Source organism: Myotis nattereri, assembly GCF_964212035.1.
Source record: "Myotis nattereri genome assembly, chromosome: 1".
Lineage (NCBI taxonomy): Eukaryota > Metazoa > Chordata > Mammalia > Chiroptera > Vespertilionidae > Myotis > Myotis nattereri.
This window is the reverse complement of record NC_138075.1, coordinates 22,692,455-22,710,563: the sequence shown is the minus strand read 5'-3', so window position 1 is coordinate 22,710,563 and position 18,109 is coordinate 22,692,455. Positions and strand designations below refer to the sequence as shown.

Below are 18,109 nucleotides of genomic sequence, written 5' to 3'. Positions count from 1 at the left end.
GGGTTAAGAGATCAACTAAAGGACATGTATGCATGCATATAAGCATAACCAGTGGACACAAGACATTGGGGGATAGGGGAGGCTAGGGGACTGTCTAGGGCGGGGGGATAAAATGGACACATATGTAATACCCTTTGTAATACTTTAAGCAATAAATTAAAAAAAATAAAGTAATAGTTATGTCATTATTGTTATGTACTGTTTCAGTATATGAATATACCACAATTTGTTTATCCATTGGGCTGTTGTGGAGCATTTGGGCTAGATCCAGTTTGGGGCTGTTATGGAGAAAGCTGCTGTGACATTCATGTACAAGTCCCTGTATGGATGTATGATGATGTTTCTTTCGGATAAATACATAGGAATGGAATAGGTGGGTCATGTGATAAGGGATAAAGGGTAATAGTACCATTTTACCAGCATAAATGTATGAGCGTTCTACTTGTTCCCCATCCTTGGTAACACTTGTTATTGTCAGGCTTTTACTTTTAGGCATTCTAGTAGTAGCATATCTCTATGGTTTTAACTTGCTCTTCTATGGATAATGATATTGAGCATTCGTATTCTGTTGACCATTTGTGTATCTTATTTTTCTATTTTAAATTTAGGATTTTTATCTTTTTTTAATATATTTTTATTTCAGAGAGGAAGGGAGAGGGAGAGAGAGATAGAGGCATCAGTGATGACAGAGAATCATTGATCAGCTGCCTCCTACACGCCCCTCATTGGGGATTGAGCCCGCAACCCGGGCATGTGTCCTTGACTGGAATCGAACCTGGGATCCTTCAGTTCCCAGGCCTATGCTCTATCCACTGAGCCAGACTAGCTAGGGCGGATTTTTATCTTTTTATTATGTGTTATGAAGGACTTTTGATACAAGCCCTTTCTCAGCTATTTATATTGTGAATATTTTCTTCAAGTCTGTGGCTAGCTTTTTCACTTTTGTAACGGTGGCTTTTTAAAAACAGAAATTTTAAATTTCAGTGAAGCCCAGTTGCTCAAATTTGTATTAATACATATTTATTGAGTATTAACCAAGTATTAATATTTGCCTGGTGCTTTGGATTATAAACCAAATATTATATGGGAACCCTGCTCTTTGAGAATTAACAGTAAGATTATGGAGAAATTGTGTATACATCTGATAAAAATAGTTCAGATTTTTGTAGCTCTATGTAATTATAATGTACTTAAACACATCATTGTTTTGCTCACTTTAATTATGAGGAAAGTAAGGCTCAGTAATGTGACTTGATTGTGATCTCACAGTGGGACCTGACACAGGGATTCTGACTCCAGATTTTAGTTTTGTCCTGCTTCGTCATGCTGCTTTCCGAGAAGAACAACTTGACTCTCTGAGACAGTATATGACAGGTCCCTCTGATATACACTAAAGGCCAGGGTAGTTCAGACAAAGGCACCTCTGTAGACTTGGAACAGTCATATCAAGAAGGCTCCCTGCAGCAGAGTGGTCCGAACTACTTTTGGAGAATAGGTTCTGAACGTATCCAGACAGAGGCAAAAGGATCAGTGGGAGGTGTGGTGTGAGAGGACCGTAAGGAGACTTGCCTGGCTCTACTGCAGGATCCATGTTGGGGAACTGTGTGGACAAAGTGTGGTATAGATTGTCCAACATTTGAAAACTTGGAAGAGAACGTGTATGCCTCCAGCAGTAGGCATCAAGGAGCCATTGGAAGCTTTTGAGGAATTTCTTTATTTTTTTTTTTAATATATTTTATTGATTTTTTACAGAGAGGAAGAGAGAGAGATAGAGAGTTAGAAACATCGATGAGAGAGAAACATCGATCAGCTGCCTCCTGCACATCTCCCACTGGGGATATGCCCGCAACCCAGGCACATGCCTTTGACCGGAATCGAACCCGGGACCCTTCAGTCCGCAGGCCGACGCTCTATCCACTGAGCCAAACCGGTTTCGGCTGGAATTTCTTGATTGAAACAATCTCCCATCCACATTCTCATGTTTTTGCATCCCCCCTTTCCAGCTTCATTTGGCCTTTTCTCTCAGCTAGATACGATTTTTTTTGCTGGTGGCTTTGTTTTCATTTTCAGTTTTATTTTCTGAATTTAGTATATCACCTTTAGTAATCCAAGAAATCCTGCTTTTATTTCTTATTTTCTAAATAAGCCCTCTATTCCTTGTATTATATTTGCTGCGACTCTAGTATTTTATCATTTAACAAATATTTTTGTTGATTTCAGAGAGGAAGGGAGAGGGAGAGAGAGATAGAAACATCAGTGATAAGAGAGAGTCAGTGATTGGCTGCCTCCTGCACAGCCCACTCTGGGGATCAAGTCTGCAACCCAGGCATGTGCCCTTACTGGGAATCGAACCGTGACCTCCTGGTTCATAGGTCGACACTCAACCACTGAGCCATGCCGGCTGGGCTATTTTATCATTTTAATTTGAGCAACTGCCTCCTCCTTTGCCACTTTAGAAACAGTACATTAGTAACCTGCTACTTCTGTGCTTGATTCCTGGTTTTATTTCTATAGTTTCTCTTTTCAATAAGCTGAAGAAATAACCAGTTCCTCTCTTTGTCTTTCAGGTCCTACCTTGAACACAAAACCTCCATGAACTATATGCTGGCAACACGTCTCTTCCCAGACAGGTGGGGATTTGCTATTCTTATAAATTTGGTAGGACTAGATCACAAAACTAGGGAATAGAACATACAGTGAAAGAAAAACAGCTCTATAAAAGTCTTTATGTAAAAGCTTTGATAGAAAGGGCCTTGCAGAAAATACAACATAATAGCTCATTTTTCCAGAATTCATTCACTCTCAGCGCTTTGTAACATTTCCAGAGGCTAAGAATGTTAAACTAATCAAGCTGCCTTTATGTAGAGGGGAATATGTGCTTATCTTCTAACAAATATGCCTTTTTGTTAATCTATTAACCAAATGACTAGCACTTTGGTGTTTTGGAATATAAAACAAATATTACATGGGATTAAAGCATAAAGATCTTTAAATTTTAAAGATCTTTTAATTTTAAAAGTTAAACCATAAAGATCTTAATTCTAAACCTAAACTTAATTCTTTTTAAAGGAAGGCGCTTATTCAGTGCCTTTTTACTTTAGACACAATTTTTGCAGACATGATCATCTGTTTTTCCAGACCAGAAGAGATTAGAATGATCAGATTAGAAAAGGTGGAGGGGAGGTAATTCACAAAATAAATACACTGAGAATTGTAAGAAATGACAACTGATAACCTTAATACAAGGGAAAATAGGGGGAAATGATGGAAAACAGACATTGGAATTCAAATAGCATAGCAATCAGAGACCGCTCAGTCCCACATATTTTTCTTGCCCCTGAGACATAGCTGCATTACAGTGCAGTTCAGTAACTGACTATGAAAATAAGGTACTTTAGTTATTTAGAGAAACCTATATTCAATTCAGGGTACATGTCCTTTATGCAGGACTCTTTTTTTTTTTTTTTTAAATCCTAGCCCGAGGACATTTTCCCATTGATTTTTAGGGAGAGTGGGAGAGAGAGAAGCATCGATGTGAGAGAAACACATTGATTGGTTCGCAGGATTCTTAAACAAGATACCCAGATTTCAGCTGTTTCTTGCAATTTCATGATCTGTTATCAGGAAATAAATGGGATTTACAATTTCTCTCTGTAACTTTATGGTTATTACCATTGATGAACTAATTACACTGTGCAACTTGTAATGAAAGAAATCTTCAGATTTACTTAGAAAACATAGAAGCCTGGTTTTTTATGAGGCTCCCCGTCCTTAGAGTTCATGTGTGTTACTTTTCATTACTTTGGTTTTAGTGGATGAGTACTTTCAGCCTGAAGATTTCAGTCTTTCAACCGTGGGAAGTATACCTCTCATCCTGCCTTTCCTCTTCGTGTGGAAATTTGTTAGATGAATTTTGGATCTTTTGCTATTTCCTTCATAGTTCTTTACTTTTTTTTCTCAGACTTTTGATCTCATTATCTCTTAGATTTAAATTCTGGGAGACTTCTTGAACTTTGTCTCCAAAAACTCTAAATAAATCTAAACTCTAACAACTTCAGCCTTACCTGTTTGGTTATTTAAGACCAGCACAGAAGAGGGTTGTTCAATTTATTTTTTTACTTTGGCAAGTATAATTTTAATATCAAAGAACTGTTTTTGCTTTCTGACTAGTTTTCATAGTTTATCAATGTGATATCTTTTCACATCTCTTTGACTTTTTTTTTTTAAGAACAGTTTATTGATTTTTAGAGAAAGAGTAAGGGAGAGGGAGAGAGAGAAAGAATCATTGATGGGAGAGTGCAACATCGATTGGTTCCCTCCTGCATGCCCCTTACTGGGGATCAAGCCCGCAAACTGGGCATGTGCCTTGACTGTGACTCTAACTAGCAACCTTCTGGTGCACAGGACTATGCCCAACCAATTGAGACACACCAGCCAGGGCTCTTTAATATTCTTAATTAGTTCGTTTAGTGTTCTTTTCTGGGTTTTGGTGGGGGTTTTTTGTATTATATTTAATTCTTCTGGATTAGTTCTGTTTGTTTATGTCATTCTTTCTAGTTTGTACTGTTATATTTCCTCAAATACTAGTATTTGATGATCTTTGATTTCTAGTCATATCTATAAGTAATGGACTATTTGCTTAGGATAGGCAGGCTATATGAGCTTCCTCACGGGTAGTATTGGTCTATTTCTGAACTGATGTGGACTCTGGGCTTGTGTCTAGGTCTTTCCATATTTGGGCTTCCCATGAGGGAGGAGGAGAGCAGAGCACCACAATAGCCAAAATTAGGAAACATTCTGCTAGGGGTAGCATGCAATAAAAAAATTTGAAATGTAACTTGTGCTTTTTAATTAACACATTCAATAACAAGACCTAGCAGTGGGTCTTATAACCACCATAATTTCAAAAGTATGGTAAGTGTTGGCAATATTTTGAGACTCCTCTTAACAACTCTAAAGTAATATGAAAAAAGATGTTACTTCTTTGGGTAATGAAATCACAGTAATACTACTGAGTATGGTTTCCTGCATGTATATGAAGGAAATGCTAAATTTCAGTTAATATTTTCCCTATCTACTCCCTGAATTCTTTCTTCAGGCCCCAGTTAACACTCTGCATTCCAAAAACTTGGATTAAAAAACCCCTGAATTTCCCTATTTAGCAAAGAAAGCCCCTCATGATCTACTCATGACAGGCTTTTCAGTCTAATCTTCACTTCTCCACACAACCCATGGCCAACCAGACCACATCTACATGCTCTTTTATGCCTCCTTTTCTTTACATATCACTGTACCTCAGAATGACCTTTAGTCCATTCCTATCTTCTTTTTCTAACTATGTTCTTCATTCTCTTACCCAGACCAGGAGAGGTTCTTTATCCCTCAGCCTATTTAAATTTCCATATCTATAATAATAAAAGCGTAGTATGCTAATTAGACCGGACAGCTGAATGACCTTCCGGACAAAGCCGTAGCAGCGAGGGCTGAGGCAGAGGCAGTTAGGGTGATCAGGCAGGCAGGCAAACAGTTAGGGCTGATCAGGCAGGCAGGCAAACAGTTAGGGCTGATCAGGCAGGCAGGCAGAGTGGTTAGGGGTGATCAGGCAGGTAAACAAGCAGTTAGAGGCAATCAGGCAGGCAGGCAGAGTGGTTAGGAGTAGCAGGCAGGCAGGCAGAATGGTTAGGGGCAGCAAGCAGGCGGGCAGAGTGGTTAGGGGAGATCAGGCAGACAGAGTGGTTAGGGGCAATTAGGCAGGCAGGCAAGTGAGCAGTTAGGGGCCAGCAGTCCCGTATTGCGAGAGGTATGTCCTACTGCCGGTTTAGGCCTGATCCCACAGAGATGCCTGCGGGATCGGGCCTAAACCGGCAGTTGGACATCCCCCAAAGGGTCCCAGATTGTGAGAGGGTGCAGGCTGGGCTGAGGGACACTCCTCTCTCCCACCCCCCCATGCACGAATTTCATGCACCGGGCCTCTAGTTATATTATAATTGCCTGTTTTCTAACTAGTCTCTCTACTTTATAAGTTGACTTTTATGAGTAAGTACTTTGTTATGTTCATCTTTGTCAGTGTCACGAATATACTACATGGTAGGCTCACATTCAAAAACATGCTTTGGAAAAATTGAAGAATTAAAATTGTATTTATTGCAAGCACTAACATCTTCCAATAAGTCTCTTCTCTTTTATTTGAATTGATGTTTTTCCCTCTTGCGGATTCCATTGTATTATCATCAGAACTACTTTCAAACTAATTCTCTAATCATTTCTTATAGGTTAATTTTGTCTCTTTCCTGCCCTCCTTCACTCCTCCCTCACCTACCCACCCTGCTCTGGCAAACAGTATCTTACATACTTTCATACATTATGATAATGATTTTAACCCTTTCAGATTAATAACACCTGGGGATCTGGTAAACCATGTTTATCCCCTGGTCCCACCCCCAAACTCTGAAGTACTAGTATTTACTAAAAAGCTGCGTAGGTGATGGTAATGTGAAGTCATGGTTGCAAATTAGTGGGAAAAAACCATTATATGATGGAAAAGTTAAGATAATCTTGAGACTTTCTGATGACAGTAGGATAATATGAGGTCATTAGCATGAATAGAAGACATGGGAATGAAGACAAAGCATTTTGGTGAAGACAAACTTTTCACTTGATTTTTTATAGATAGAAAATCTTGATATTGATTGCATTTGTGTCTTAAAAACCCACACAATACCAAAGGTTACACATTGTGTAATTCCATTTATATAATAGTTTGAAATGATACAATTTTGGAATAGAGAACTGATTAACGAGAGCCTGGGGTTAGGTAAGCAGTATGTTGTCACAAAAGAGCAACATGGGATCCCTGTAGTGAAGGAATTGTTCAGTATCCTGCCTGGCATTGGGCACATGAACTTGCACAATGATAAAATTATACTGAGCTACATATACACAATTACAAATGAGTACAAGTAAAACTGGGGAAATTTAAGAAAAGAGTGTTAGGTGAAAGTAAATTGAATGAGGAGAAAATTTTTTTAAGGAAAAAACAAAAGCCAATTTAACATGAATGGCATTCACCTACTTCGGTTAGAGCCCAAGTGATGGAGAGCAAGCATCATGTGTGGAAAGTCTATTTCTCTTGAGCAGCTCTTTGGACCTCATAAGAATGGAGATTGGTTTCTTTTCCTAATACAGTTCAGTGAAAGCATAAAGAGTACTGGAGTGTGAAACCTAAGCCCTGGGTTCAGATTTAAGCCTATTAAGCTCCGACCTTGGGCATGTCATAAAATGCTCTTTCTATAAATGGGGCTAATAGTAACCTCCTTCACATGATTGCTGTGAAGAACAATGTGACTTGATTTGTGACTGGATATACACATGCAAGTAACTGTTACAACTTTTCTCTAGAATTCATTTGTTCTATCCCTTTTGTCTTTTGATCCTCCCTCAAGCTCCGGGTACTCTGTTCTTTTCTGGGCATGTTCTCAGTCATCTCTCTGCTGCTTCTCCCTCAACATGTCTTCCTGGCATAATTTCATGCTGAATCTCTACAATACAAATGTCAGGTGTGAGTGTGTGAACCCAGAGAGAACATCTGTGATGTGCTCTAACCCACTTGTCCTTTCTACCTCTGCAGGGGAAACCCAAGAAGAAGCTTATTGACAGGAAGAACACGGTAACTGATTTTTAAAAGTTGAGCAATTTTTTCCATGTGCGTAGTATGTGATCATGCACAGACTAAATATGCATGATACTTCATAGAACCATTTGCAATTTGGCTCCGCTTGAGTAATAACATGAAAATGTTTTCTATCAAAACATTATTCTGTAGCAACATTTTACAATCGAAGTTTGGGATTTATGTGCTTACTTATAACTACAGGTATATCATTTCAACTGATAATAATAGTATTCTTCTTTGGCTATGTAAGAGAGACCAAAATATTAATGAAATTTCATGACTGCCCGTGTTAGATTCAAATAAGAGGTTAAGTTTTGGCTTTGACATACCTGGGCATACAGCTCTGCACCTTATGGGACTGAGTAGAACTACTTCCAATTTGCCACGAAACTAAAAATATGCAAAATACCTGTGGCTGCTCACTTTGGCAGAGGAGAGAAAGAAAGGTCTTAGAGGAAGAGCTGAGATGGCCTTATCCAACTGAAGATTCTAACTACAACAAAACTCTTCAACCTAAACTCACACCCTCTGGTTTCAGACATCACATATATCCCCTTTGTTTTATGTATCTTTAAAAAGCAAAATGAGGACAATAAGAAACATTCTATATCAGCAGTCGCCAACCTTTCGGACCTCACGGACCACCAGTGGTCCACAGCCCACCCGTTGGCAACTGCTGTTCTTTATCTAGCTTTTGCTTCTACATTTAAGAATGAAGGTAAACTTGGTCTCTCACTCAAACCTTCTAAAGCATAAATCTAATTTTCCTTTAAAAAGAAGGAAAACTGCCTATCCAGCATGGCTTAGTGGTTAAGTGTTGACCTATGAACCAGGAGGTCATGGTTCGATTCCTGGTCAGGGCACATGCCTGGGTTTTGGGCTAGATCCCCAGTGTGGGGCGTACAGGAGGTAGCTGGTCAATGATTCTCTCTCATCATTGACGTTTCTATCTCTCTCTCCCTCTCTTTTCCTCTCTGAAATCAATAAAAAAATATATATATTTTAAAAGGAAAACTAATGACTGCCATTTAATTAAAGGAAAACAAGTCAAGTTTGTAGCTTATTTCCAAATAAAAGTCATATTTAGTGTTTAAGTTTTCTCCAGTTTTCAATCGAGGAATATGCTTCCTAGAGTATATGCTATCAATTTTGAAATTAGAAAAAAACAAAACAAAAAAGATAAAATCTTAAACAAGAATATTTGAAAATCAGTGAGTTCTGTCCTTTGTTCATTTTTTGCCACTCATTTTATATGGTTTGGCCATCAGTAGGGTTTTTTTATGTGGTATAGAGGCATAAGCAAATGAAAGATGGTGTGACAGACCATATGTTGTAGCATGAAACAAGTCCTAATATATCTAAAAGGATTAAAAGCATATAGAATATGTTCCTTGACCACATGGAGGTTAGAAATCAGTAAAATAGAAAAAAATCTCTAAATATTTAGGAATTAACATATTTCTAAATAATCCACAGGTGAAGGAAGAGATCAGGAAGGAAAATTTTTGAACTGAAGGGTAATAAAAATATAACATTAAAATCTGTGGGATCTAGTTAAGGAGTGTTTCTAAGGAAATTTATATCTTCAAGTGCTTATATTAGGAAACAGAATTAAATCACTGATCTAATATTCATTTTATGCAACTGGAAAAAGAAGAATAACCCAAAGTAAGTAGAAGAAAGGAAATAATAAAGGACAGATATAAAATTTTAAAAAATAAAGAAAATTAATAAAATCCAAAATTGGTCATTGATAGGATAGCAGAATTGATAAACCCTTATGTAGTCTGATCTATAAAAAAAAAACAGAGAACCCTAATTGCCAATATGAGATAGGAAAGACGGATATCACTATAGATTTTAAAGACATAAAAAAGATATTATTGCCCTGACTGGTTTGGCTCAGTGGATAGAGCGTCTGCCTGCAGACTCAAGGGTCTCAGGCTCGATTCCAGTCAAGGGCATGTACCTTGGTTGCGGGCGCATTCCCAGTAGGGTGTGTGCAGGAGGCAGCTGATCAATGTTTCTCTCATCGATGTTTCTAACTCTCTATTCCTCTCTCTTCCTCTCTATAAAAAAATCAATAAAAGCAATAAAAATATTAAAAGAATGGTTTTAGGTGATATTCATGCTATTCCACTTTAAAAAAAAGATATTATTAACAATCTTGTTGTACTACTTTGACAACTTACAAACAATGTCTGAATTTCTTATGGGAAGAGAACACTTAGTAAAACTGATATAAGCTAAAATACTAATTTTGAATATTTCTATACCTGTTAAAAATATTAAATCCTATCTAATAAAGAGGGAATATGCTAATTAACCCTCATGCTGTTGCCATGCTGCTGCAAAGATGGCGGCGCCCACAGCCAATAAGGAGGGAATATGCTAATTGACTGCCCTGCCCTCAAAATGGCGACACCCAGTCCCCTCAGCCCCCCAGGCGCCCAGGGCTGGCCCGAGACTCAGGTAACCAGGGCCGCCAAGGCTTACGCTGTCGGCAGTGGCAGCAGCAGAGGTGTGATGGGGGCGTCGCCTTCCCCTGATCGCTGGGTCACCTCCTGCCCCTGAGGGCTCCCAGACTGTGAGAGGGGGCAGGCGGGGCTGAGAGACCCTCCTCCAGTACAACCTAGGGATCTAACAACAGGAGAGCAGGTGAACTGTGGCTTATTCATACAGTGGACTAATCCTAGGCAACATGGAGGGATCAGTACTGATACACACAACATGGATTAATCTCAAAAACATGCTGTATGAAAGGACACTTACACCAAAGAGTTCATGCTATATGATTTCATTTTTATGAAGTTCTACAACAGGCAACCTAAATAGGGGATGAAAAAATTTAGAATGGTGTTTTCCTTTGGGAGTGTGAGAAAGGGATTGATTGGGAAGGGGCATGAGTACTTTCTGAGGAGAGAGTAACATTAGAGTTTGGGTTATAGTATAACTGTAGGCATTTGTCAAACTCATCAAATGGAAATTTAATATTTGGGTATTTAACTGTGTATAGTTTTTAGCTCACACACACAAAAAAAACCCTCAAAAAATGCAAAACAATATTGAATTCTAGGTAATGATATGCATATTGAAGTCTTTAGGAGGGAAGTGCACAGATATCTGTGTCCAGCTTTGAAATCCTTTAAAAGTTAAATGGGTTGATGGATGAAGAATGGAAGATTGGATGTACATGTGATGAAACAAATACAATAAAATATTCATTGTAGAAACAGCAGTAGGTAAATGGATATTCACTATACATTGCTTACACTTTTCTGTTCATTTAAGTATTTTCATAATAAATAGTTGGCAAAATAAAAGCGGCTGAAAGGTATTATAGTTTAATTTATAGGGATTTCAATTGTTTATTAATTTGAAAAGTGTTATATGTCAGCTGTGCACTGGGCCGTCTGATAAGCACCACTGATCCAGTGCTCAAAACAAACATGTTCCTTGCCCTTCTGTTTATTAGATTCATATTTTCCCCAGCATTTCCTGCCTCCATCCCTTGTACTAGTTAGAATTTATCTATCTATTCTGCGTTTCTTAGAAGCTCATAGTTATTATTTTAAAATATCAGATTTGTTTTATTTTCTTTATTTACTTGGCTAAATGTCTGTTTTCACAAATATGTGTATGTGTATAAGTGGGAGGGCAGAGCAGTGTTCAGTTGGGACTCTCTCATTTTTTAAAAAATATATTTTATTGATTTTTTACAGAGAGGAAGGGAGAGGGATAGAGAGTTAGAAACATCGATGAGAGAAACATCGATCAGCTGCCTCCCGCACACCTCCCACCGGGGATGTGCCCGCAACCAAGACACATGCCCTTGACTGGAACCGAACCTGAGACCCCTCAGTCCACAGGCCGATGTTCTATCCACTGAGCCAAACCGGTTAGGGCGGGACTCTCATTTTTAAAGTTCATTAATTTGCTTCCCGTTTCTGCCTTTGGTGTCAGGACCTTCCCTGTTCTTGACGCAGTTTTCTCCTCTAAAGAGAAGACCTCCAAAAGATTTACCATTCTTTTCATCCATCCAGAAATCCCTCCAAGTCCTAAATAGACTAAAAGACACAGTCTTTCCATCGAACTCGGGGACTGGAGATGATTCTTTGACCTCAAAGAGAATCCACTTTGATTTCTAGAGGGTTGAAGAGGCCAAGTTCAAAGCTGCCTGCCTTCAGACACTAACATGGAGGCTTCTTTCTGGCCCAGTGACCAAGAACCCTCTTTCTCTTTGGTTATCTCTGCTGCCCTGTACTTTACCCAGTTCTTGTCTGGGTTGGATCTGATACCTGTCACTTCTTTCATTTGTGACTTATTTTAATGCCTAATGTAGCTGCTGCCGTCTCCTTTCCACATCCCTTTCCCATTCATGAGCTGATTGAATTTGGCCTTGTCCTACATCTGTGTCTGCACTTGGCTGTGCCTCTGACTAACTCCTGACCTGTATTCAGCACCTGAAGAGCCCTGCCCCCTTGCCCCTCCTACTCCCATAACGAAGTAGGTTCTCAGGGAGGAGTTCCTCCTGTTGGAATACTTGAGACTTGGAGTGTCCCAAGGTCCTGGTAACTTTTTACCAAGACCCTTCCCCTGTGAGTCTCAGTCAGCTCCGTGCTATCATATTCATGATTATCAGCCATTCCTCCCCTCATCTGACCTCCGCTATATTTGTTAAACATGGTATAGTCAAGACAATATTTGTATAATTCTAAGTTATAATGAATAACAATAAACTACAGCAGGAAGGCCGGGGAGGGTGGGAGGGTAGGAGGGGGGTGGGTAAGAGATCAACCAAAGGACTTGTATGCATGCATATAAGCATAACCAATGGACATAAGACACTGGGGGGTAGGGGAGGCCAGGGGATTGTCAAGGGTGGGGGGGAAAAAAAGGAGACATATGTAATACTCTTTATAATACTTTAAGAAAAAATAAATAAATAAAATAAACATCTCTAGCCACCACCTAGTCTGAGAGTTAAAATGTTACCAGTATCTCCCGGTTGTTCTTAAGGCATAAAGTATTGGGTAGCACTTTCTGATCTCTGCAATAAATAGCCAGTATTACTGAATATCTAAAAATACTTAAACATTGTCTTCAGATATATATTGGTTCAGAATATTTAACAAATTCAGGCAATTATGGAAGTTTTAATGTAGATTTCAGCATTTCAATTCATCTGTCAAACCTTTTAGAATTCACTAGAGTTCCTTCTGAGCATGCCCAGTCTATCACCATTACAGATTTCTGTCAAGCTTAGCCTTAGAATAAAGGAGAGAACTTTCTGAAGGCTTTTTCCCCCGTAGAGTAACTACTGATGGAGCACCGGAATTGAAGGTAGAGAGTATGAATTCAAAAGCCAGGCTGCATGCTGCTCTGTATGAGAGGAAGCTCCTGTCTTTGGAAGTGCGAAAACGTAGACGACGGAGTGGGAAAATAAGGACGAGGGCAAAATACCCAGGTACGTGCTGCTGAGCTTTCACCAAAGTCCAGTATCTGGCCCTGCCTGACTCATTTAATCAGCTTCTTACTACTCCATGAATCAGAACCATCCGATCACATATACTTACTGTTTTTGTATAGTCCTTTTTCTCTGAAACTGAATTTCAAAAGGATTGTAAGTTTTTAAACCTTCTATAACATTTGTATTGAACATGCGAAGCACATGCATTTTGGTTTTTGCTCGTATGTCAGCATCATATAATATCTGATACTTTAGAAATAGCATTTGCTTAAGTTTAATAGAAGCTTCAGCATTACTGTTCTGTTATTTCATGATTAAATATTAAGTCCAGTTTATCCGTTGACATTGCTGAATGCTGTAAATATTTTAAACATGAACAGACAAAGTGGAACTTCTTTCTCTCCCAGATGCTCCTATATCCATTTTTCACTGACTAATGGACTGACTGACTTTCTTTCTTTCCCTCTTTTCCTCATTTGGTGAGCAGCTGTGTTAGGCACATTAGTCACTGGGGTTTCATTGGTGAATATAAAAGATTTGGCCCTTGTTCTCATAGACCTTCAAGGCAATGAAGGAGAAGGGTAATGAATAAACAGGAGAGAAAGCTATTCCCTGCTCTTTGTACCTTCATGAAAGGTTCTCTTCAAAAACCTCTAACACACCCTAAGAGATTTCTAAGATGTTATTTTGCCTTAAGTTGTGAGAGAGCCATTGGTATTATGATGAGAAACATCAACTACTGAAAATCATTACTAGGTTTTTAGAATATATAAGATTGGAGAGTGAAGTGTGCATGCTATTAATGTGTTACTTGTGGTGTTGCTTAGTTATGGGTTTTTACTAAAAAGATAAAAGGAAGGTATTGGGAGAGAGGAAATTTTAATCCTTTTTTCAGCAACATTAGTGATTCTTCGCATTTAGTGATTACCCAACAAGCTGAAATGAATGTTAAAACTGAGACAGAGAGTGAAGAGGAGGAAGAAGTTGTATTAGAAAATGAAGATGAAGAACCAGAAGCTTCCCAGGAAGAGTTTGCAGGGTCCCTTGGAGAAAATCAAGCCAAATACACTTCCTCATTGAGCACAACAGTAGAAAATTCACCCAAAGAAAATGCCATGAAAGTTTCAGAATGGAGTAATAAAGGTGAACAGTGCTGCAAAACTGAGACTCAGGAACCAGAGCCTAAATTTAACCTGATGCAGATTCTGCAAGAGAACGGCAACCTCAGGTATGTACCCTTCGTAACTGTAACAGTAAAACGGATAACAGCTGACATTTGTGTACCAGGTATCGTGCTGGTGGCTTTCGAGCCATTTTCATCTCTTACAGTCGTCCTGTGAAGTCATGACTGTGATATGATATTATTATTATTATTGAAACTGAGTCTTAGAGAAGTGGCTTGTCCAAGATAGAAAGCTATGATACAAATCCAGGTTTCATTGGCTGGAAGAATACTTGTTGGGTTTTAGTGTCAGGCACCAAGAGCACAAGGAGCTCAAGCAGCTCGTGATTCATGGAGACACTTAAGGAGCAGGGGCTGTGACCCCAACATGGGGTAAGTCCTCTTGGGACACAGTGAAAGGACTGATTGGTCTTGCCTGGGAAGGCTAGAGAGACATTAGGGAGCAGGCAGTATTTGAACCAGGCTTTGAGTGATGAGTAGGATTTCAGGAGGTTTGGGAGATACCAACTACATGTGGAAGTGCTAGTAGAGGAAATAAAGACACAGAGGTGTGATAGAAAATTCATTCAGTCCCTCAACAGTATTTGCTGAGCACCTGTTCAGTGCTAGGAGTTGTGCTAGGCTGCATAGTATTACAATGGAGAGAGACCAGGACAGGCTCATGGAGCTTACTCTAGTGGGCAAGGCTGACAGTAGACAAAGAAGCAGGGTAATTTCAGGCAGTAGGAGGTGCTATGAAGACAACAAAAGGGTGTAGTGTTAGTGTGTAATTGGACAGAGGGTTTCTTTAGATTGGTGTTTGAACATAAAGAGGTAACTTTTGAGGTGAGTTCCGAATGAGGAGGAGGAGGTAAGTCATGTGAAGTGGAGTTAAGTCATGGAGAGAAGGATATGGTAAGAAATGAGACAAAGAGGAGTCTGGACTTGATTTTTAAATGCTAATTTCTAAGTAGATGAATGATGTGGTCAGATCTTAATTTAGAAAATAAATTCTGATTGCACTGTGGGAGAGTGATTGGTAGGAGGGGAACTGAAGGCGGAGCGGTGAGTTTTGGGGGCTGTTAACAGTAGTCCAGAGCCAGGACGATGAAGGCCTTGACCAGAGCAGTAGCTATAGGAATGGAGAGAAAGGGATAGGATTAATGAAATTTGCAAGTTAAAATTGTCAGGGCTTGGTCTCTATAGATGTAAGAACTCCAAAGAGACTGACTTTTCCAAATTCAGCAACTTGGTGATGCCATCAGTATAAGGAGCATAGGCGTTAGCTTGATGATACAAATAACGTTTTGTCTGGGACACAGTGACGTGAAAGTGCTCCAGGATGAAGATGTCCAGTAGATAGAAAACATAGCTTTGAAGGTCAGAGTTCAACAGAACTGTATGGTTGATAGTTCAGAGTGGATGTGCTTGTGCATTTCAGTTGGTTCAGCAAGCATAGACGATGGAAGACGGAAGAGAACTAAGCCCTGGGGAAACCAATGTTTAATAGTAAAGAGACAAATAACAGCTAGAGAGTTAGGCAGTGAGCTGGGAGGGTGTAGGAGGGCAAAAGCTATCCGAGCTGTAGAGTGCCTCAGACAGCCCAAGTCAAGATGGGAGTGAAAAGTGCCTACATTTATGTCCAGGGATGGAGATAGTGGATAGAAGAGAAATTGTGATTTAAGGAAATTAAAAAGCAAGTGTGAACTAACTTTTTCAGAAGATTTGGCAATGAAAGGAAGGTGGGGATGCATGGGAGAGAGCAAACTAAGGGAAGGATTTTATGGGTAGAGGATTAGGGATGCAGAAGTGGCTATATTGATAGAGAAGGGTCCTAAAGGAAGGTGGCAGAGGCTAGTGGAGGGGTTTCTCTTCCTGTAAGTCAGAATGAAAGCGCTATGGGATGAATGCAGTGACTAGAAGTTAAAGGGGAAGGAAGTCTAGGTATGTATGCATGCCGGCCTTTATTTTCTAAGTTAGTGGTCAATTCTTACACGGCAGGGGTGGAGAGCAATATTGGGGTTTGGGAAATGGGGGGTAGAGTTAAGGTTTGGAGAGTGAGAATGGTTTCATTAGTAAAGAGCACACTGAACTCGGTTAGGAGACCTGGGCTCTGGCCTTCGTGCTTACCAGCTAGCGGTGTGATCCTGGGCCGTCGGAGCTTCTCCACGCCTGTTTCCTTTTCTGTTAGGCCAGAGAATGGGCTTAGGCAGGTGTTTTTCAAGCTGTGTTTTCTGGAGGGGGAAGATTGAAATTGAACTTTTCAAAACCACCGGACTATGTTCTAAGGTCCTTTCCAGCAATAACATTCTACTTAGCTGTTATGGATATAATTATTTCTTCATCAATCTTATGGATCTCACTTTTAGCCAGTAAACTTGTAATTGCAGTATGCGTTCATATAAATTAGTGGTTTTCAGACTATTTTCTGGAATTGCCCATCATTCTATGGGGCATCAGAGTGGCTACTGGGAATCTGGGTGAGGTCCATGGCAAGGATTCAAGACTCCATGCCCCAGCCCCCTAGTTATAGGTATATTTTTAATTTGATAAGACTTCCATATGTTGATAGCACTTCCTATGTTGTTAGTTTTTTTGTTTTGTTTTTTTAATCCTGACCCAAGGAGTGAGGATTCTCTTCCCCTCCCCCGTCACCCTCCCCCCCCTCCCCCCCCCCCGTGATTTTTAGAGAGAGGGTGGAAGGGAGGGGAGAGGGGGGAGGACACAGAGAGATAAATATCGATTGGATGCCTCCCACTGGAGCACCAGCAGGGCCGGGAGATTGAACCTGCAACTGAGGTACATGCCCTTGACCGGAAATTGAACCCATGACCCTTCAGTCCACAGGCTGATGCTCCAACGATTGAGCAAAACTAATCAGAACTATTTTTTATACTGAGGATCCACATAGGCTTTTGTTTTTTGTTTCTTTGGTGTAAATCATAGTGGTTTTCATTCTTTTCTCTTTTTGTTTGTTTGTTTGTTTGTTTGTTTCAAATGATTAGCTAACAAATGTATCTAATACCTTAGGGGCAAACTCAGGATTAACATCCTTCGGAACTCTTAACAAGGGCAGAAAACTTAGTACTTGTTTATTTGATTTTCGACAATGATTTACAACAAAATAACAATTGAAATCTTCTAAGCAATAATTCCCTTATCCAAAGACCTTCATGTTTTAACATTAAAAAACTAATCAATAAAACTGGGTATTCTGCTAAATTTAGAGGTGTCTGACACATGCTATTTCTAGTTCATTCTATTGCAGGTGAATTCGTTGACCAAAATTGATTTACTTTGATTTGAAAGGAATTTGTTGTGGAGGTAAAGCTATGGGAATGGTTGAGGGGAAAGTGACATATGGTCCCCAGGTGAACAAGAATATAATTATTGTCCTTGCTGAGAAACACTTGAAAATACAAATTTATTTTTTTCAATGTCATATTATACTCCCATAGACTATCCCTATTAATAACAAAGAGGTAGCCTTTCTTATATTTCATGCTCTGAAGATCTTATGTATTAAACTCTCCAAAGCAAATCTACTCCTCAACCTACTCCCTTCCCCTCCAGTCCCTCCAACACACACATGGAAGCTAGACCTACACCCCCTTGGGATTTCCAGTTCACTCTGGACGAGCCCCTCATCCCAACCTTGGAGGAACAGTGAGTAGAAAGCACTCCGTGATGGCATATGTGAGGATTGTAAACAAAGTTTGTGTTGGGCCCAATCTTCGCTGATGTAATTTGGCCAGAGCGTCAGAAGGCCGATCAGCTGAAGTAACCAACATCTCCCCTGAAAGAA

At 39.6% G+C, this 18,109-nt stretch overlaps 1 protein-coding gene across 1 annotated transcript in view; it reads left to right on the top strand.

Moving 5' to 3' along the window:
- The window catches only part of TTLL5 (tubulin tyrosine ligase like 5), a 256,896-nt gene that overhangs the window by 88,615 nt on the left and 150,172 nt on the right, over positions 1-18,109 (top strand). The window contains exons 19-22 of the mRNA XM_081104716.1: positions 2,568-2,630; positions 7,628-7,666; positions 12,985-13,139; positions 14,064-14,370. Of these exons, the coding sequence (XP_080960842.1) occupies positions 2,568-2,630; positions 7,628-7,666; positions 12,985-13,139; positions 14,064-14,370 (564 nt within the window). The remainder of the gene's footprint in view (positions 1-2,567; positions 2,631-7,627; positions 7,667-12,984; positions 13,140-14,063; positions 14,371-18,109) is intronic.